General features: G+C 35.6%; 1 protein-coding gene across 2 annotated transcripts in view; it reads left to right on the forward strand.

The window, feature by feature from the left end:
• Window positions 1-9707: 9707 nt before the first annotated feature.
• Window positions 9708-23375, forward strand: part of LOC103047051 (alpha-N-acetylgalactosaminide alpha-2,6-sialyltransferase 1-like) — a 30355-nt gene continuing 16687 nt past the window's right edge. The window contains exons 1-3 of one of the 2 annotated variants that reach the window (XM_049482064.1): window positions 9708-9837; window positions 19438-19554; window positions 20615-20870. In XM_049482064.1, the coding sequence (XP_049338021.1) occupies window positions 9728-9837; window positions 19438-19554; window positions 20615-20870 (483 nt within the window). In that variant the 5' untranslated portion in view covers window positions 9708-9727. The remainder of the gene's footprint in view (window positions 9838-19437; window positions 19555-20614; window positions 20871-23375) is intronic. The other variant, XM_049482065.1, reaches the window with a different exon arrangement.

Consider the following 23375-nt stretch of genomic DNA (forward strand, 5'->3'; position numbering starts at 1 on the left):
GTTTCTAGTGCCTTGTTTTAAATGTCAGGGCTCTCCTGATTCTACCAAGGAGGTTTGGAGCTACTTTGAGCCAGGATAACGGTGGAAAAATAAATGTACCAGGGCAAAATATGCCCCAATACAGTTGGTGTAAACAGTGCTGGACAAAAAGCACAAAATTACTGTATCTCAGAAAGCTGTAGAAGAGTGGAGGTGGGCTATTCAACAAAGAAAAGTACTTTTTATCATGTTTTGCTACAAAAATAGTCCATTTTACACCAGAGTTCTGCATTTACTCCTTTAAGTAGTGAATTTTATATTTCTATAACAGTTAAACATGAACTAGCTTAGTGGCCAGCACCTGCTTATTTGCATAAAAGTGACAGCTTTTTTTTTTAAGCTTGTCTAGCACTTTTAAAACCACTGTGCAAAATCACTGCAATAGTGCAAAAGTCTTGCTTAAATTGTGCTAAGTGTGCTTAACTGTACTAAAATGGAACTATTTTAAATATACTTAAGTAACATTTAAATACATACTACTTCATGTATGTAACCCCATATTTTAAATATGCTTACAGTAAAATTATAATACATTTAATGAGTATTGATACAACTGTATCACTATTATTATACACCAGGTTTATTAGAAATGTACTAAGAATTCTTGTTAAATATATTTATATTAAAGTACAAATATTATTCTTGTTTCTGTCTTTTGTAAGTAGCACACTTCTAGTATATTTATGTTCACTGGGTATAAAAATATATTTTAATATACTGTACTACAATTTTTAGCATGTTACACATTAACTTTAATTTTTTAAAATTAGTAGTAGTAATTTAATTTACTTTCTAAAATGTTACATGATACATTGAACTTTAAGTGAACTACTGTAACAGCTGTTTTTGCTAAAAAATGTCACGTCTGGTGCTGTTAGCTCCTCTGTCCCTTCCACACCAAGCTCTAACGGAGGTTCTCAGGTTAACAACTACACTACCCAGAATGCACCACCCGCTGACATCACGCACTCACCTGATCACGTGACACCTCACCTGCTTCCTCCTGGAAGTCCCGAATACTGATTACTGGCACTATAAAGGTGCACGCCAAACAGACTACCACGCCGCGTATTGTAGATTCTCCTCGTACAAAGCGTTACTTATCTCTTGTCTCAGTTTATCTTGTGTATGACCTTGCTTTTGTTTTCTCGACGCCGATTTTTGCCTCTGCCTTTGATATTGGATTGTTTGTGTATGACCTGGACTGTGCTTTCACCACCGCCTCTTGGATTATCTCTGATACTGGATTGTTTGTGTATGAACTCTGGACTGTCTCTCGTTTATGGTATGGTTTTGTCTTCATTGCTCTGTCTACTGGTGATCACCATTGTTTCTGTATCGACCCTGATTACATCTGTTTATTATTATAATAAACATAATTTGTTTTTATCAGTATCTGCGCTTGTCTGCTATTCTGTTCTGACCATGACAAAAATGTACAAAAGTATATTTGGAATAAAATATTGTATTAAATTACATTAAACTAAAAGTGTACTCCATAGTAGATTTTTTTTGTTAATACACTATATTGTACTTTTTAAAAATGTTTACTTTCAAACTCTTGATGAAAGCATAATATTAATGTACTTTTAATATATTTTAAGTAAGTACATAAATCTGTTAGTATATTTACAGCATACTTAGACATTTTTCAATATGTTTTAAGTACAATTATGTATATATTTTTTCCAATAGGTAAAATATATCCAGTTTAATACAAATTTTACCACCACGCCCATTTTCCTAACATTTAGCAGGGTGTTAGAAGGGTGTTATATTGGACCCATAAACTTCGCTTCGAGTGTTTCTGCTTTAAATAGAAAAAAACTCTCACGTTTTTTAATATGAAATATATCCTAAAATGAGCTCCATCAAGCTGCATATCATTAATAAAAGTCAACATTTTTTTAACCTTTTTTTTTGCATAAAGCAGTATCTTTCTGGGTCAGCAGTATTTTTTTTACGTGTTTAGCACTTGATGTTAAATATATTTATATTAAAGTACAAATATGATTCTTGTTCCTGTCTTTTGTAAGTAGCACACTTCTAGTATACTTTGTTGGGTATAAAAATATATTTTAATATACTGTACTACAATTTTTAGTGTGTTACACATTTACTTTATTTATTTTTTAATAGTAGGTGTACTTTAATTTACTTTCTAAAACTTTACATGATACATTGCACTTTAAGTAAACTACTGTAACAGTTGTTGTTTTTTTAACAATTTGCTAAAAATTAACAAAAGTATATTTGGAAATAAGTATTTTAGAAGTATATTGAATTACATTAAACTAAAAATGTACTTTATAGTATTTTTTTTTTAAATACACTATATTGGACCCATAAACTTTGGTTCAGGCTCTGGTTAGCTCAAATAACTCATATTTAAACTATGAATTAAACAGTAGAGAGAGTATTTCTGCTTTAAAAAGAAAAAGCTCTCACTTTTTTAATATGAAATATATCTTAAAATGAGCTCCATCGAGCTGCATATCATTAATAAAAGTCAACACTTTTATTTTTTTTTACCTTTTTTAGCATAAAGCAGTATCTTTCTGGGTCAGCAGTATTTTTTTTATGTGTTCAGCACTTGATGTTAAATATATTCATATTAAAGTACAAATATGATTCTTGTTCCTGGTTTTTATTAGTAGCACACTTCTAGTATACTTTGTTGGGTATAAAAATATATTTTAAAATACTGTACTACAATTTTTTGTGTACTACATTTACTTTTATTTTTTTAAATTATTTTTTTAATTAATAAAACGTTACAAGATACATTGCACTTTACGTAAATTACTGTAACAGTTTTTTTTTTTTAACATACTTAACTAAAAATGTTCAAAAGCATATTTGGAAATAAGTATTTTAGAAGTATATTGAATTACATTAAACTAAAAGTGTAGTTCATAGTATATATATATATATATATTTTTAAATACACTATATGGGACCCATAAACTTTGGTTAGACTATGAATTAAATAGTAGAGAGAGTATTTCTGCTTTAAAAAGAAAAAAGTTCTCACTTTTTTTATATGAAATACATCTTAAAATGAGCTCCATCGAGCTGCATATCATTAATAAAAGTCAACACTTTTTTTTTTTTTTAGCTTTTTTTACGTAAAGCAGTTTCTTTCTGGGTCAGCAGTATTTTTTTTTTTTTTTTTACTTTTCTAGCACTTTTTAAAGCACCGTGCAATATCCTCTGGCCGCACATCAAAGCAAAAGGGGGGTGGAATTATGGGCGTGAAGGTAAGTATTGATCTCTTTCATATTTGCGGAGAGCACCTTTTTGATAAGGCTGTGAGGAGAGAGGGAGCCTGCGGGCCGAGCTCCGCTGCCCTCGCCAAGACAGAATGAGGAGAGCGCCAGTTCATTAAGCGCTTCAGTAGTCATGCTGGCGGAGGTGCGAGAAATGGATTATGTTTGTCAAAAAGAAAAAAAACGAGAGAGAGAGATAAAAAGAGAGAGAAAAAGTGTTCATGATTCATGAAGCTCATGAAAGGAAGGGTCTTTTAAACAGCCTGACCTTTTCAAGGATAAGGGTCGGCTGAAAGAGTTGCACAATCTGAGCCTGAAAGGCCATGACTTCCTTTAGCAACTGCATAAAGCTTTATTACATCATACAGACAGAAAAGCTTTAACACCATCCTTAAAAATACAACAACTAAAACACAAAAAACACAAAAAAAACCTAAACAAAAATGGTTTATTGATCAGGGCCAGGACTAGTGTTGCCAACTCCTCAGTAAGGAAAGTAGCTATTGGCTGTTCTAAAAGTCTCTAGAAGTCACTAAATGATGCCATCGCCTAATTTGCATAATACATTTTGTTTTTATTTTTGAAGCTGTAAAGGATTAAATGTTAGGGGAGAGAAAAAAAGTGAGTAAAAAACACCCTACACCAGGGGTGTCCAAACTACGGCCCGCGGGCCATTTGCGGCCTGTTTCCTTTTTTGGAGCGGCCCGCGAGGTATTTTAGAAATAGAATGAAAGTTGGCCCGCTGTTAAGCAGGTTTTTATAATGTGAGATTCAAAGTTTAAACGCTAGGTGTCAGAAACGGGCCAAAGAGTCTAAAAGCGGAGAGAGTGCGCATTTCTAGCGCAGAAAAACGGGGCAAAAGAGTTTAAAAGCGGAGAGAGTGCGCATATCTAGTGCAGACAAACGGGGTAAAAGAGTCTAAAAGCGAAGAGAGTGCGCATTTCTAGCGCAGAAAAATGGGCCAAAGAGTCTAAAAGCGAAGAGAGAGCGCATTTCTAGGGCAGACAAACGGGCCAAAGAGTCTAAAAGCGGAGAGAGTGCGCATTTCTAGGGCAGACAAACGGGCCAAAGAGTCTAAAAGCGGAGAGAGTGCGCATTTCTAGCACAGAAAAACGGACCAAAGAGTCTAAAAGTTGCCGTAATTAAGAAGTTTAATATTAAGAGACATGATAAAATTAAACATCGATTTGAAAAATCTTAGTTTACACAACACTGTCAAAGATAAAGACAGCCAAGTCAAGTAAAATGGTGCCTAAATGAAATAATCAGGAAAAAAGTATTAAATATTTAATTATTTGTTTTATTACAGAGTTTTTGGCCCGTGACTTAAAATATATTTCTCCTTCTGGCCCCCAACAAAAAAAGTTTGGACACCCCTGCCCTACACTCATACCCAAAACAGGTACGATATGAGTACTTTTTTGTACTCAAAGGTACACTCTTCATAATTGTACCCTTAAAGGAACAATAATGGTCTTAACAGGGTCAGATTTATTCCCTCCTAAGTACAAAGTCTTTTCTAACAGCAATAAGTACAGATTTTTACTAGGGCTGTCACGATTCTCTAAATCCTCGATTAAATTTTATTTCCGATTTTAGGGTCACGATTCGATTTGATTCTCGATTTTTTTGTTCTTTTTTTTTTATAGCAGAGAGGACTATGCCAGTTTTAGATTAGTCTATGGTCAGTCATTGGTTTGATTAATCAAATTTACAATATCTTATTTCAAAAGGTGGGCTTGATATAAGTGACGCAAAGTGATACAAGTGATCTGTAATACACCACATTAGGCACTAATGGTCAAATATAAATAATTTAATTAAGATATATATGTAATGCCATCTAGTGGCTTTTTAGATAACAAAATAAATAATAACAAAATACAGGAACAGTCATGTACAAAATAGAACATTTAGAGCCTCAACAAACTGAACTCTATCCTACTATAACAGTTAAACTTAAAAACTTAAAAACAGTTAAAAAATAAGACTTTAAGAATGTCCCTGAGAATGAGAAGTTTTTTTCTTTAATAAAGATATATTATTAACTTTATCTGAGAGAAAGATGCTCCTTAAGGTACCAAAACTATTAACATATTTGAGGCTAGACAAAACAACTGTTATTTTTATATTTTCAAGTTTTTCTTTAAGGAGATGAAAATGTCCAATTAAATTAAATTAAATATCAAAATTGTGACACCCCTAGTGGAGGTAGTGTCATGATTTGGCTTCTTTCTGGATAGGCAGTTATTTCAAGAAAAGGATTTGCAACCAGATATTAAGTCTTAAGTCTTAATTACTTTAATTTACTTTAATTTTTTATTTAAAAACAAATGGGTGGGTTTACACAGAAGGCGCTGAATCTTCTGAATTGTGTATCAGATCCAGATGTAAATACATGGAAATAAAAGCTCACCATAGCCTAAAGACTGGAGACTGAAAACTGTTGCAATAAAATACATGAATAAATTAACTGTAATTTGTTTTAATTCTACTTCTTGGACAGACTCAAGGCCTTTCACTCACTTCCACTATCATATCCCCTATAGCGCTGTGTCTGAGACAGTCTGCATCCTGTATAAACAGCTCTGTATAAACAGTATCCAGTCACAATAACCTTATCACCCAGTATCAGCGTCCGAGACCATGATGACCATGAAAAGAACACATAACACAAAACTCAACTCAATAAAGATGAACTGTTCATATTAAACAGGGTTCGTATGGTCATGAAAAATCTGAAAAAAGTCATGCAATTTGAAAATAGTTATTTTCAGGCCTGGATAAGTTTTGGAAAAATAAAAATACCCCAAAAGATTAGGAAAAGTCATGGAAATTTGGTTTAAAAATGTTTGTGTTTCATCCATCAGCTCAGAGTTTATTCAGTAATTTAGCCCTAAACAATAGAGCTCTCAGGATCCGACACATATTTTTATTATAAAAGATTGTGTCATTCATTTTAGGCATAATATAATCAAATTTGATTACAGTATTAGTTGATTAGTTTGTTTTTTTTCGCCCAATCGTATGATCACAAAAATTTGCCTGGCATGGAAAAGTCGTTGAAAAAAAATAAATTTATTGGTTAAAAAGTGTATGAACCCTGTTAAAAGGCATGCAAAACTCTACTGCCTCCAAAATGACAGTTCTGCAACAAAAGGGAAAAACTTTCAATGGAGGTCAATGTAAAATTCCATGTAAATTTTTTAGTATTTCTATTGGTCCATTCTTCAAGAAATGCATTCTGCCACAATATAAAAAGCATCTGCCAGCTTCAAATTTATTCATTAGGAAAGTATTTCCTAATGAATAAAACATTATATAAGAGCATTTTTCTTATATTTAAGTATTTACAACACAGCAGTGCTGCTGGAGGTTTTAAACACTGTGTTTAATCTCTCACTGTCCTCCACTCTGTTACACACTCCTACCTACAGCTGAAACACCCTGTAGATAAAGTAAAGTCAGAGACAGAAGCTCTGAATCTGTTGCTGCACAGATTACAGTGTTGATAATCATCTACCAAACACTGCTTCATTTAAAGAGCAACATTGCTTCTGAATAGTGGTGGTCTGAAAATGAGGCGCTTTTTATGTAAATTTCTGGAGTATTGCTATCTTGGCAACAAAAAACACAGGTGCTCCACTGACTAAATAAAACCTAGACAGATGTCAACAGTCAAAAGTTCATTGCTATCTTTGAAACACGGGTACACCCCCACTTGTCACATGCACATGAACATGCAGTGTGCAAACCCAACTTTTACATTTACAATAAACAGAATACAAAAAAAAAAACATTTCTGTCCCCTTAAATGACATGCTGACATACCTTCACAATGTGAACCAGTAGGTCAGTTTCCTCTGCTGAGAAGCACGGAAGCTCTCTACCATTAAAAAAAAATAGCAATCTGCCAAGTCAGAGTGCCTCTGGCTCTTTTTAAAGAAAAAGAAGCAAGAGAAACACTGATTGGTTTATTGCATTTTCTGCCCAAAAAACATGCCCATGATTAATTAAGAGAATTAAAACAATCCTTTTGCTTGTTTTAAGTCATTCAAGGTGTACTTTTCCTGAGGTTACGATAGCAAAAACACACTGAAACCTGAAATCAAGCTGCATGGTGCATGGTTGACGGCTCACCTATAGAACACTAAAATAGGGCCCATTGAAGTGTTTAAAAACTCCAGCAGCACTGCTTAGTGGGCTAAGCGCTAGTTTTTTTGCAATTCAGAGGTGAGCATTAATGGCCTGTAGCCTGCTGCTAACCCCAGCTAGCAATGCTGGAGCAGCATTAGCATCACCCGCTAACCACATTAGCTCTTTCATCTTTCAGAGGTGAGTATACTGAACTGTAGCCTGTGCGTTTACCTTGTTAAACAAGCTACATGGGACAAACCGCTAGGTGATATCGCTCTTGCATTCCACAACACTCAGGGATCCTCAGTGTAGTGCTGTCAGGCAGCATTAGTTGCTAAGCGCTAGCAGTTAGCTGCTAATGCTAATGCTCCAGCCTTAGTGCTCGAGAAATTTGGGAAATCTAAGCTTACTGTAATTAAATGGAAGCTCTTTACTCATCCAAATAAAAAAGAAAGCATTTTAAGGAGATAAATCTGTGTAGATTAACGTCCAGCGCTCGTTTGAGTTTAAATATATATATATATATATATATATCCCTCTCATGCATGAATTATAATAAACTCAGTCAGGATTTTTTTTCTAAGTGTTTTTATACATGCTTAGGGATGTAAAACAAGGTTTGAAAAAAATATATATTCTATCTTTATTCGATAAATAAATATTTATCTGTCCACTCAAGTGTACTTTATGCATTTTTTGTTGTAAAAAAAACACAAATGTAATTCAGTTATACAGTTGTAATATGGTATTCTGTTGGAATAGTGGAACTGAGGAGGATATTGTGACACAAGAAAATGTCTCTGAACCGTAGAACCTTACAGAATCTTGATTGTGACTGGTATTATCATACTGTATTCTTGTCAAGTCTCTGAACTGTTAAGTGAGCATGTTCTCTTATAGTATTTTATAGCATGTATCATATTTCCTGTCAAATCATGCTTGTTGCTAATTTCTGAGACTATTTTCTATGATGGTTGCCAAAGCATACAGGGCACAAAGCTACAAGACACTGCATGCAGATGTACTTGGTTCTTCGTGTGCTGGCATTTTATACTTTCTTGAGCTGGGGCCAGTGGTTTCCAGGGGCATACTGGATATTGGGGTGCCCTTAGTTTCAACAGCCTCATCTCCTTCATCTCCGTTCCTCAGCCTCAACTCCCTCAGTAACATTTCCAGACTCACCTTCACTATCACTGCTTGACCCTACTTCTCTGCTTGCAACTGTCTGTACTGGCAGACATTCCTCAATTAAAGAAGTTGATTTACAGCCAAAACATTAAACAATATGAATTATTTTAATTATTTTAACACTGGAAGTAATTGACATTGCATTAAAGTTGAAAAATAGCTAATGATGCATGATGTACAATTAAGTGGACAGATGATTAATCTACAATTCCCTCAAATATAACATCAAAATTTCGAAAATCTTTACATAATATGTCACCTTAGATGTTACTTGATGTAATTATATATTTTTTTACCTGCAGTGATATAATTTTATAAAAGGTAGAAACAAAAATAGCCAAGGTGTTTGGTGGTTTTCCCTGTCTGCCGGCCATCTTGATTTCATTGACTTCTTTTTCCCATTACAATGACCAACCAATGGGATTTTTTGTATAGGATGATGCAATAGCTTCCACTACAGTGGACTATATGCAGCAGTGCCCAAAATTGCAAGCATATTTAAAGAAAAAAATATTTTAAACAGCTGTACACTGTAGTGACCTCTATGCATGAAAGGGATATATATATATATATATATATATATATATATATATATATATATATATTCAGCAGGTCTCATCGCTGGGTGGTGGTGGAGAGGAACTTAAGTAAAGCTAAGCTAAACAAACAAAACTGTAATAATATATATATATATATATATATATATATATATATATATATATATATATATATATATATATATATATTATTACAGTTTTGTTTGTTTAGCTTAGCTTTACTTAAGTTCCTCTCCACCACCACCCAGCAATGAGACCTGCTGAATTAGAATTAGTTCCTTATAGTGTCTCTTAAAATGAACCTTATATATATTGTGCCTTATGTATAAAAATAGATTATTAATAATGCGCCTTATAATGCCTTATGTGTGCCTTTTAGTGTGAAAAATACAGTATTTTAATGCTATAAATACACAACCTGTTAATTCTGTCCCACCCTGAGGAATCCGAAGTCTCTCCTCTCACGCAGAGATAAGAGCGTGTTTAAGATACACACTCAGTCACTGTCTCTGAGAAGACTCCACAGGAGCTTCAGATATGAAGACGAAATGTCCTGCAGTTACTCCTTTCAGATTCACGCTGATCATACTGTACATCATATTTACAGCCTGGGTTTACACGCTTTACACAAGATCCGTCAACTTCAGGTGAGTTACAGCACAGCCAATCCTGCATTACTATGTTTATTTACAGTTAAAACAACTCCTAATTAGTTTAAGTTCACTGCAAAAAAAATTATATTATTTTTTATCCTTAATTTAAACTAAAAATAAACACATAAAGTTACCAATTAAGTTATTCTTATTCTTGTATTAAAAAAATATAAGATACAATATATATACAGCAATGGAAAAAAATAAGAGATCAATTCAGTTTCTGAATCAGTTTCTCTGTTTTTGCTATTTATAGGTATATGTTCAAATAAAATGAACATTGTTGTTTCATTTTATAAAATACAAACAACATTTCTCTCCAATTCCAAATAAAAATATCATCATTTAGAGCATTTATTTGCAGAAAATGAGAAATGGCTGAAATAACAAAAAAGATGCAGAGCTTTCAGACCTCAAATAATACAAAAAAAAAAAAAGTTCAAATTCATAAAGTTTTAAGAGTTAGGAATCAATATTTGGTGGAATAACCCTGGTGGTTTTTAAGCACAGTTTTCATGCATCTTGGCATCATGTTCTCCTCCACCAGTCTTACACACTGCTTTTGGATAACTTTATGCTGCTTTACTCCTGTTGCAAAAATTCAAGCAGTTCAGTTTGGTTTGATGGCTTGTGATCATCCATCTTCCTCTTGATTATATTCCAGAGGTTTTCAATTTGGTAAAATCAAAGAAACTCATCATTTTTTAGTGCTCTCTTATTTTTCCAGAGCTGTACAAAAGATACAATAAAAATTGTTTACAAAATTTTAAGATTGCTTATTTTAAGCACTATCTTAGTATGAAAGGTAGAAAAAATATATATTTTGTTTAATATAAGCATGTACAGTACCAATTAAAAGTTTAAGCACACCTCTTCTAATTGTGTTTCTAAGTGTTTTATGTCTTTTTTATGCTTCTTTTACTTTGTTAATATTATGCTTTCATTAAATGTTTGAAAGTAAACTTAAAAGTACAATATAGTATATTTTAAATAAATAGACTACTATGAAGTACACTTTTAGTTTAATGTAATTCAATATACTTCTAAAATATCAATTTCCAAATATACTTTTGTACATTTTAAGCAAAGTGTGTTAAAAACAACTGTTACCGTAGCTCACTTAAAGTACAATGTATCATTAAATTACTACATTGGTAAAATGTTTTAAAATATATATATTTAGGTATTACAATAATATAACAGTTAAAATGTATTTCAATGTTCTATAATAATAATTAGGAAAATATAAATATAAGTAAATTATAGGACACAATATTAAATAACACATTTAAATGTCAAATAAAAAAAAACATTAAGTGAATGTGTAACGCAAAAAGTTAAAAAATATATATTTTTTTTACCCAACAAAGTGTACTAGAAGTGTGCTACTTACAATACAAAGAAACAAGACGCATGTTTGTACTGTACTGTAAATAGATCACATACACAGGAAATTTGGCAGTGTTAAATCAACACTGTTAGTGTTAAACTTTACACTCTCAGTGTTAATATAACACTAACAGTGTTGATTTAACACTGCCAAATTTCCTGTGTATATTTAACATCAATTCTTAGTACATTTCTAATATACCTGGTGTATAATAATAGTGATACAGTTGTAATCTATATTACCAAACGTCCTAATTGTGGTATTATTAAAGGATTGTCTTATCTTATCTTAGTACTTCAAAGTCAAAGTGGTTTTTATTGTCATTTCAGCTATATACAGAGTACACAGTGAAACGAAACAACGTTCCTCCAAGGACCATGGTGCACATAAACACAGTGTAGACAGAACAATAAGTGCAACAGTACAAAAGTGCAGACAGACAATACAACACAATACAGACAAAGAATAATAAATAACGAGACAGTGTGCAAATTTTGCAGTGTGCAAAAAGACCAGGTGAGGTAGTAATTACTCTATTACGCAGTGTGCAATAGAGTCCAGTGAGGTAGTAGGGTTTTTAGTGCTTTCCATATTCTGGGGTAAGTGGGGTAAGAGTGTGTGTGCATGTACAGAAATGTACAGAAATGTATTATAATTTTACTCTAAGCATATATTTAAAATATGGGGTTACATACATAAAGTAATATGTTTAAACGTTACTTAAGTATTTAAATATTTAAAATAGTTCCATTTTAGTACAGTTCAATACACAATTTAAATAAGACTTTTGTACTATTTTTATACTATGATTAAAGTATAATAAGTACAATAAAAGGTAAAAGTCAATTTTAGCACTCTTTAAATATACTGATTAATAATAATGTGGCTACAAGTTCACTTTAGTGCACTATAGCATAATATTAAGGCTTTTTTCACTAGGGTAATACTATCAATTTTAATAAATTTAATGTAATAAAATGGACAACAAACTTTTGTTCTCTTGATTCTTGATACAACAACCTGATCTTCAATATTGACATTTAGTAAAACAAAGAGTCAGCTACTGGCCAACAGCCAAAGTACATTGGGGGAAGGGAGGCAGCTTACAGTAACAAAAGCAGAACAGTGGTTGTAATAATAAAAAGTTTAATGTTTTTTATTCTCGTTGGGTATATTTGCTTTAATGATTATCTGCACGCATGTCTCACCTGAGTATCTGCTGTGTACGCGGGTTTAGAAGGTCATATGAACACTGTGTTTGTGTAGATGTATATTGTGGTTTCTCAAGTTGACTTTTGAGGAGGTGTGAATCTTCACAAGAAGAAGATGGCTCAGGAGATAAGGGTCTGATGTGACACTTCTTATTAACACACAATGACTTACATACAGTTAGGTCCAGAAATATTTAAGCAATAATATACTCGAGGTTCGTGCTGTAACATGTATTATACAACAGTTAGTTCTGACCTCATAATCTGATTGGTTGAGAAGTGTTACATTAGTATAATTCAATTCAATTCAATTTTATTTATATAGCGCTTTTTACAACAAAGGTTGTCACAAAGCCGCTTTACAGGAAAAACAGGTCCACGCCTCTTATGAGCAGCACCACAGAGATGCCAATTTTATGGTGACACAGTGGCAAGGAAAAACTCCCTTTAAGAGGAAGAAACCTTGGAAGGAACCAAGACTCAGTCCGAGGAACCCATCCTACTCGGGTTGACCCGCTCAGTACAAACAAACAACAAACAAATAACAGAACAAAAACAGTACAGAGAATTAATGTGAACTATGGCTAATATAACAGGTACTAATTTATGAATATAAGAATGTGATGGGCACAAACTATAGAGCTATGGCTAATACAGAAACAGATACTGAGTGTGTTAATGGTAATCAGTGCATGGCTGCAGAGCTGGAGAACAACACAGCGGGCAGTGGAGAGCCAGGCTGGGAACATCAGGAACAGGGCATCTCCATACATGTAAAAGAGATAGATAGAGAAAACAGAAAGGAAAGGAAGAGAGAAAAAAGCAGAAGTTAGAAGGGTTGTGAAATAATTCTGATGAGTAGAAGGACAGGGCTGATTCCTGAAAGCTGGAACCACAGACGGACACATCCAGGAAGACCGGCCAGCCAGGCGTCTCAGCACATGTGAGAAAGATAGAGAGAGAGAGAGAACAGAGGAGGGAGGAGGGAAAAAGGGGTTAGAATGGTTTTATAAAACTCTGCTGGAGTGGGATGGGCACTGGTAGCAGCAGCTCAGGACATGGGGAGAGAAAGAGAAAGCAGATGATTAGAACAGGGTTTATATTTGCTGGATAAGCTGTAAGAGGAAGAAAATTGTAATGAGACATTACTCAAAAGCTTGAGCAAATAGAAATGTTTTGAGTCTAGATTTAAAGATTGAGAGTGTGTCTGAGTCCCGTATATTAATAGGAAGGCTATTCCAAAGTTGGGGAGCTTTATAAAAGAACGCTCTTCCTCCTGCATAGTTTTTTCTAATACGCAGGACTAATAACAGGCCAGCGTCTTGGGAGCGGAGTGAACGTGGCGGATTGTAAGGAGTAAGGAGTTCCTGTAGATAATGCGGGGCCAGACCATTGAGGGATTTATACGTCAGGAGAAGTATTTTATAATCTATACGAAATCTAACAGGTAGCCAATGTAGGGATGAAAGAATAGGTGTAATGTGATCGAACTTTCTAGCTCTGGTAAGCACTCTTGCGGCTGCATTCTGAACTAGCTGGAGTTTATGGAGTAATTTATGTGGACTTCCAGCCAACAACGCGTTGCAGTAGTCCAGCCTGGAGGTTATGAATGCATGTACCAGCTTCTCAGCATCTTCCAGAGAGAGTATACTGCGGATTTTAGCTATATTTCTTAAGTGGAAGAATGCAATTTTGACTATGCTACATATGTGAGCATCAAACGAAAGAATTGGGTCAAAGATGACCCCAAGGTTTCTCACAGTTTTACCAGGTATAATTAAGTGACCGTCTATGTCTACAGTATTAACATTTATGTTTTTATCAATATTAGGACCTAATAGAAGGACCTCAATTTTATCAGAATTAAGTAAGAGAAAGTTGTGTGTCATCCAATTTTTAATGTCTTTAATACAGTCTGTTATTTGATTTATACAGAGCTCCTCGTTGGGTTTAGCAGATATGTAAAGTTGCGTGTCATCAGCATAGCAGTGAAAGTTAATACCATGCCTACGGATAATTTTACCCAGTGGTAGCATATAAAGAGTAAAGAGTAATGGACCCAGTATTGATCCTTGAGGGACACCATATTTTACTCTAGACTGATAAGAGCATTCGTTATTTAAGTAAACACACTGGAATCGATCTCTCAGATAAGATCTGAACCAGGTGAGGGCTGATCCTTTAATTCCTATAAGATTTTCTAACCTATCAAGTAGAATAGCGTGATCTATGGTGTCAAAGGCAGCACTTAGATCTAGCAGTACAAGGATGGCATTACTGCCCCTATCAAGAGCTGAAAGTAAATCATTAGTTACTCTAAGTAGAGCTGTTTCAGTACTATGGTTTTGTCTAAATCCAGATTGAAAAACCTCATGCATACTATTACTTTGTAGATACAAGCGCAGCTGGTTAAACACAATTTTTTCTAGGATTTTGGCTATAAAGGAAAGATTAGAAATTGGTCTATAATTAGCAAGCTCGCGGGGGTCCAGATTTGGCTTTTTGATAATGGGCTTAATGACCGCCAATTTAAGAGAATTGGGTACGTAGCCCATGCTAAGGGATGAATTTGCTATTTCTAGTAATGATTTTCCCACCTTTGGCAGTGCCTGTTTCAATAATTGTGTGGGTACTGGATCTAATATACATGATGTTGATTTTGATGAGTTAATTACACTAAGTAAATCTTTTTCTGTAACCGGGCTGAAACACTCGGTTCAAATTTATTTCAATGATCTAAAATTATAATATCTTTTTTACACGCTAGAAATTGTAGTACAGTATATTAAAATATATTTTTTATACCCAATGGAGTATACTAGTGAGCCTCTTACAAAAGACAGGAAAAAAAGTATATTTGTACTCTAATGCAAATATATTTAACATCAATTCTTAGTACATTTCTAATATTCCTGGTATATTATCGTGATACAGTGGTAATTCTCATTAAATATATTATAATTTTACTGTACACATATTTAAAATATGAGGTTACATACATGAAGAAGAATGTTTCAAAAAATATATTTTCAAAATATTTAAAATAGCTCCATTTTAGTACAGTTAAGTACACTAAGCACAATTTAAATAAGACATTTGTATTATTTTTATACAATTAAAGTATAATATATGTACGAAAAGTTGTTCCATTTTAGCACTCTTTAAATATACTGATTAATAATAATGTGGCTACAAGTTCAGTTTAGTGCACTATAGCATAATAATGCTTAGTATACTTTAATCTACTTTTTTTTTCACTAGGGAAGAGTTCAAAAACCATCCAACATGTAATGGGTTGGGAGCAGTAGCTCTCCAGCCCAGAAGGTTTTTAGAACCCAAGTGCAGAGCAGTAGATCTCAAAGCAGGTAAACCCAAGAGAAAGAATAATAATAATAATAATAATAATAATAATAATAATAATAATAATAATAATAATAATAATTGTTAATATATATTAACTATATATTAAATAATATTATGTAATAATATGTATATATAATTATTATTAAACCCCACTCCACGCGGGGATCGAACCCAGGCTGTCACGGTCGCAGCCCAATGCTCTAACCGCTGAACCAGCGAGCGGATTGGGATGCGGCCGCTTTATTCGCCCATAGAGCCTCCGCCGAAAAGGTTGGGAGAGAAGGGGAGTGAATTAAAACAAAGACCGCCGGTAAGTGCCGGCTACCTCTTATGGCGCGAGGTGAGGATTAATTAAACAAAGGGCTTCCAAACTAAACAAAGAAATGAACTAAGGTGATTGTGGATTTTAACGCTGCTCCACCAGAGAGGAGAGGAACAGCGCGGGAGAGAGAAGGTGAGCAGGCCGCGTGGCCTCGCGGCTGTTTCACCCCCCCCCACACACACAGACAGACACAGAAACTCAGGAGGAGAGCGGTGGAGCACACAGCTCTACACAGCCACACCAAACTCGAAAGAAAAAGGGATAGAAGAAACTACTTTGGCGGGAGAGGCACGCCAGCGATGCTGAACAATGCTCTCTCCAAAGGGAAAGGCAGGAATCCGGCTGTTGCCGTAGATAGAGCAGGGAGGAAAAGAAAGAGCCGAGGCTCACTCGAGAAACCGGCATAGATTCGCTCTGATAGCATCAAAGATCCAGTGCCGAGTGGCTGGTTGGCGTTGCTTTTGAAGTGTTCACAGCAGGTGTTGGTAATTAGCCAAATCAACGCTCGGCGCTGGGCTGGCGCGCCCTCCGATGCCCTGGAGGATGCCTCGATCTGGCACCAGCCCTTACACAACAGCTCTGAAGAAGACCACAACAGACGCTCCGAGTAACGGCGTATACACATAGTACAGTTTTGAATCATCACCTCCAGCGGCAGCAGCATTAGCTTAGCACAGGCTAGCGCTCAACCACGGAACGCTCGCCCGCAGCGCTGGCTCGTCTTTTGTGGAAAAAGGGAAGGAAAATCGCTCGGCTAATGCCGTCTGACAGCCAGAACGGTAACTTAACCAGCCAGGCTAGGCTAAGCTAAGTTAATGCTGAGCTAAAGCAAGCTACGCTAACCTAACCACAGTCTAGCTGGCTCGCTAAAACCAACACCACCCAGGAAAACAAGCAGAAATGCTCAAAAAATGCACAGCGTTCACCTGAAGACGACTCCACAGAGCAGGAGAGGAGAGTATTAGCGTTATTTCACGCTCCTAACGTTACCATCTTCACTTATTCCCAATTTTGATTTCAAGCTAACTTTTGTGGTCTTAGCCTGCTTGAACCATACACCGTTTGGTAGTTAAGTTTCAGTTCTGTTACAGTTGTGGTGGAACTACTTTTTGGCGAAAGGCACAGTCCATATTAAAGCATATTCACTCTGAATTTCTTAAAGTTCTTTGATTTTTTTTCTTTATTCATTTTGTAAAAAAAAAAATGTTGTTTAAAAGCAATAGAAAACTTGAGGTCGTGTTATATCACGAGTAACATCACGGCTCGTGCCTTCGAACAAATCACAGCCGTGATGTTATTCGTGATAACACACTCCCTCTCGTGTTCTATTGCTTAATTATACCACAGTTAGTTCCGACACTGCAATGTGATTGGCTGAGAGGCATTTTATGAGTGACATTAACAGCCGGTAATGCACTGTAACCGAAGCTCTCCATGTATTACTCCGCCACATACAGATAACCTAGCAACGATGCAGCGCTTACAAGCCAAATACAAACCAAATGCGATGTCATTAAACACCAGTGGGAGGCGCTGGATCTCATAGAGGCTCAGTGCAGAACGCCATGTCTCCAATGCCCCAAAAATAAATAAATCGCCCACTGATTAAAAAAAAAATGCATTATTTCCCACATCATCAGCCACTAATATCAGGTTAAGAGCTGTTAATATTAAGATAAAAGATAAATAGCGTTGCTAGGCTACCTGTATGTGACAGAGTTATACATGGAGAGCTTCGGTTGCAGTGCATTACCGGCTGATAATGTCACTCTTTAAACACCTTTCAGCCAATCACATTGCAGGGTCGGAACTAACTGTGGTATAATTGGACAGTGACACGATCTTCTTGATTTTGACTCTGCATACCACCATACTGGATTTGAAATAAAAGAACTTAGCTGTAATTATAAACTGACTAGATTTTCAGATTTAATTCAAGATTTAATTTAATTAATATATCTTTAATATATTTCAGCATAAACACCCTGTTTAAGATCATCCACAGCATATCAATCAGACTTTGACTAGGCCACTCCAAAACCTTCATTTAGTTATTTTTAAGCCATTCAGAGGTGGACTTGTTTGTGTGTTTTGGGTCATTGTCCTGTTGCAGAACCCAATTACACCTGAGCTTGAGGTCACAAACAGATGGCCAGAGTGATATTGTCCTTCAGGATTGTCTGGTAAACAATAGAATTCCTGATTCCATCTATTACAGCAAGTTATCCATCAGCCCCAGACCATCACACAGACACACACCACCACCACCATGTTTTACTACATTCAGTATGATGTTCTTTTTCTGAAATTATGTGTTAGTTTTACACCAGGCACACATTTTTTTAAAAAAGTTGTACTTTTGTCTCGTCAGTCCAAAGAATATATTTACCCAAAGTTCTGGAGATCATCAAGATGTTAGTTGGTAAATGTAAGACGGGTGGTTGTGTTGTTTTTGGTCAGCAGTAATTTAGTTTTTTATCTTGAAATTCTCCCATGGAGACCATTTTCACCCAGACTCTTATTATTCTTATTATTGAATCATTAAAACTGACCTTAACTGAGGCTTAAGTGAGACTTGCAGTTATTTAAATGTTGTTCTGGGTTCTTTTGGGACCTCCTGGATGAGTTGTTCATGCCCTTTTGGAGTAATTTCTTTAGGTCGGCCGGTCACTCCTGGGAAGGTTCACCAGTGTTCTGTGTTTTTTCTCCATTAGTGAATAAAAATAGCTCTCACTGTGGTTCTCTGGAGTCCCAAATCTTTAGAAATATAGACTTTATAACCTTTTCCAGACTGATAGATGATCAATGACTTTTGTTTTCTCATCTGTGTTTGAATTTCTTCAGATCGGGATATAATGTGTTATTTTTGAGATCTTTTATCTGCTTCATGTTATCAGACAGGTTCTATTTTTAAGTGATTTCTTGATTCTACAGGTCTGGCAGTAATCAGGTCTGGTTGTGGTTAGTAGTAAAATTTAAATCAGCTTTCCAAAAAGTTAATTTACTTGATTGGTTTGGGTAGTTTTTTTCCCCTTAATAAGTGAAATCATCATTTAAAAAGTGCTTTTTATATTCACTCAGGTTATATTTGTCTAATATAAAAGTTTGTTTGATTATCTGAAAAATGTAAGTATGACAAAAATGGAAAAACAAAAGAAATGTATAGTAGGAAATATTTTTTCACGCTACTGTACACCTTAAAACAGGTCTATCAACATCCAAGGCAAATATTGTATGTGTCAAGATAAGACTCACCCAATATTAAATATGTGAATGTATGTGTGTGTGTGTGTGTGTGTGTTATCTAGACATCATTTTCAGCGCGGTTTCTTATACCCGAGGATAAAAGGATGGAAGTGGGTGGCGATGGATAACTTCACTAACTTTACTCAGACATGGAGAGAAGATATCGACATAAAAACCTGGTGAAAATATATATATATATTTAATTGTATTGAGAAATGTCTAAATATGCTGTAAATATATTAACAGATTTATGTACTAACTTAAAATATATTAAAAAGGCATTAATATTATGCTTCATCAAATGTTTAAAAGTAAAATTTGATCATAAAAAGTACAATATAGTGTATTTTAAATAAATAGACTACTATGAAGTATACGTTTAATGTAAAGTTTAATGTAATTTATTACACTTCTAAAATACTTATTTCTAAATATACTTTTGTACATTTTAAGCAAAGTGTGTTAAAACACCTGTTACAGTAGTTCACTTAAAGTACAATGTATTATGTAACTTTTTAGAAAAGAAAATAAATTACTAAATTGGTAAAAGGCTTTAAAATATATTTAGGTATTACATTAATATAACAGTTAAAATGTATTTCAATGCTCTAGGGTTATTATAATTAGGAACATTTAAATATAAGTAAATTATAGGATACAGTGTTAAATAACACATTTAAATGTAAAACAAAATTAATAAAAATAAGTGAATGTGTAACATGCAAAAAGTAAAAAAATATATATTTTTTTACCCAACAAAGTATACTAGAAGTGTGCTTCTTACAAAAGACAGGAATAATAGTAGGAATATATTTTTGTTCTCTAATGCAAATATATTTAACATCAATTCTTAGTACATTTCTAATATACCTGGTGTATAATAATAGTGATACAGTGGTAATACTCATTAAATGTATTTGTATAAATATATTTGTATTGTATTTACTGTAAGCATAGTTTAACAAATTGGGATTACATACATGAAGTAGTTTAAATGTTACTTAAGTATTTAAATATTTAAAATAGTTCCATTTTAGTGCAGTTAAGTACACTTAGTGCAATTTAAGTAAGACTTTTGTACTATTTCTATACTGTAATTAAAGTATAATAAGTACAAAAAAAGTTCAATTTTATCACTCTTTAAATATACTGATTAATAATAATGTGGCTACAAGAACACTTTAGTGCACTATAGCATAATAATGCTTAATATACTTTATTCTACTTTTTTTTTACTAGGGAAGAGTTCAAAAACCATCCAACAGCTCTGAAGAAGACCACAACAGAAGACCCCAAAGATCCAGGTCGTTCCACTGCTGGAATCCAGATAAATAAAGCCCTATTAAATCAAACAGAACCCAAACCATCCACCATCCCACCATCAGATCAGAGAGCACTCACGGTGATTCCCGTCATGTTCAAGAAAAACTTTAAGATGATGCCTTACTGGGAATTAAACGGTGTGTATCTGAGAGGAGAAGAGGCATTTCAGACGGTGAGTGAGTAATTCAGCTGTCTAGCCAGTAGAGGTGTAACGGTACAGTTAAAATGTACAGTTCGGTTCACATCTTGGTATAAACCCGCGGTTTGGTACGTTTTCGGAACGGTTGGTGGAAAAAAATAAGGGACATTCCAGGATTTTGGTACATTTCAGGGGTGGTCACTTCTGAAAATTTGATCTTCAATTTGATCATTTTTAGTCATATATTTATTAAATACAGGTAATAGACTATCAAAAAGTTTGATTCGTCAAGCTCAGCTCAAGCTCATCAAATCAGTTTTTTAAATTAGATTATGCAATATATTTGGTAACTTACAGTAACAGGGTTGCGAGTAACAGGGTTGCAAATCTAGGCTAAGTTGTGGTTTACCCCAGGAACAGATGCTATCTGTGAAAATTAGCTATGTATACAAGATCAAGGACAAACATGGTTATATAAGTATATAAAGTAAATTTTGACTCTACTCATTATTAGTCTTACAATATGAGTAACAGGGTTGCGTTCAAGTCAAGTCAAGTCAAGTCAAGAGGCTTTTATTGTCATTACAGTACAGGTACACAGTGTGATGAAATTACGTTCCTCCGGAACCATGGTGCAACATAGAACAACAAGCAATATTCAACATAAAGTGCAGGAGTGACGACAGTGCAACATAAAATTATAAAATTATAACACTAAATAACAATAAATACAATACATACAAAGGACGAGACAATTTAAAGACAGGAAAGTGCAGTACCGATACGGTATAATAAAGTGTATAGTGGGGATAAGGTGCAGAGATGTGTGACATTCTGTAACATATAGAACATATATAATCACAGCAGTTACTGAGGTAGAGTTTATAGTTTATAAGAGTGCAGCAAATATTGCTGAAGGGAATAAAGTCATGTCAGCCTCTGTGTGCTGACTGGGTGTGTGTGTGGGTGAAGTTCAGTTCTTGTGAGTGTAAAGGGGGGGGGGTGTACAGTTTAGTTTTGTGTGAGAGTGTTGGGTGAGTGGTGGGTGGGGTGGGGGTTCAGTTCTGTCTCTGTGCGTTGAGAAGTCTGACTGCCTGGTGGATGAAGCTGTTGCAGAGTCTAGTAGTGGAGGCTTGGATGCTCCTGTATCTTCTGCCTGATGGCATCAGAGCGAAGAGTCCGTGTGAGGGATGAAATTCCTCTAGTCGAATGCGCCCTTAATCCATCAGGAGGAGTCTGGCCCGCATTAGTATAAGCTATAGAAATAGCTTCCACTATCCAATGGGACAACCTCTCCTTGGACACTGGTTTGCCTCGGACTTTATCCCCGAAACAGACAAACAGTTGATCGCAACTCGCGCTTCGCCAAGTGCGGGTCCTGTTCAGATAAGCCTGAATACACCGTACAGGGCATAGTTTATGCAAGCGTTCTTCCTCTTTTGATTGAAAAGGGGGCGATGTAAACCCAACTAAATCAATCACTTGGGATTTAAAACTTGATGTAATAATCTTGGGGAGATATACCGGATTAGGACGTAACGTGATCCGACGCATATCAGCTGAAAATTCCAAGCATGATTTATGCACCGACAACGCTGTTAAGTCACCCACCCTCTTGGCAGAAACAAGGGCTAACAGCAGGTTCTGCAACAGTCTGTCAGCCACTGCACCTCCTCTCTGTATGCTGACTCGTCGTTCTTGCTGATGAGGCCAACTACAGTTGTGTCATCAGCGAACTTGATGATGTGGTTTGAGCTGTACTTTGCAGTACAGTCATGAGTCAGCAGAGTGAACAGCAGTGGGCTGAGCACACAGCCCTGGGGGGCGCCGGTGCTCAGTATGGTGGTGCTGGAGGTGTTGTTTCCAATCCTGACTGAGAGACCACAATCAGTCAGAGGCCAGACTCCGAAGAACTTCATCGGCCTCTGTACACCAGCGCTCAAAAGCTTTCCATCTATATGCGTAAAGCGCTCTGGTTGTCGGCGCTCTAGCGCTCTGAATCGTTTCTATTACGTTTAAGGGAAGCCCCTGCTTTAAAAAGCGCTCCCGTTCAGGTGCCAAGCAACCAGCTTCCACTTCTCGGGAGCGGGGTGAAAAACTTCTCCTTCTGCTTGGGACAGAAGGTCCCTCCGAAGTGGCAGTACCCATGGTGATGCCACTGACAGAGTCTTCAGGTCCGGGAACCACGTCTGAGAGGGCCAGTGAGGGGCTATCAGTATTAAATCCACCCTGTGTTTCCTCACCCTGTCCAGCACCTGCTGAATTAGTGGGATTGGAGGGAATGCATACAGTAGAGTCTTGGGCCATAGATGGGCTAGAGCGTCGTGACCCAGAGGTGGGTTGTCGTTTTGAATTGAGAACCATAACGGGCAGTGCGTTGCGCGCAGCGAGGCGAAGAGATTGACACGTGCGTGCCCGAACCGGGCCCAAATCTCCTTTATGACTTGAGGGTGTATACACCACTCCCTAGCTTTCGGACCCCCCCTCGACATTAGATCTGCCCCCGAGTTCATCAGGCTCGGAATGTACGCTGCACTC

Source organism: Astyanax mexicanus, chromosome 8 (assembly GCF_023375975.1).
Source record: "Astyanax mexicanus isolate ESR-SI-001 chromosome 8, AstMex3_surface, whole genome shotgun sequence".
Classification (NCBI taxonomy): domain Eukaryota; kingdom Metazoa; phylum Chordata; class Actinopteri; order Characiformes; family Acestrorhamphidae; genus Astyanax; species Astyanax mexicanus.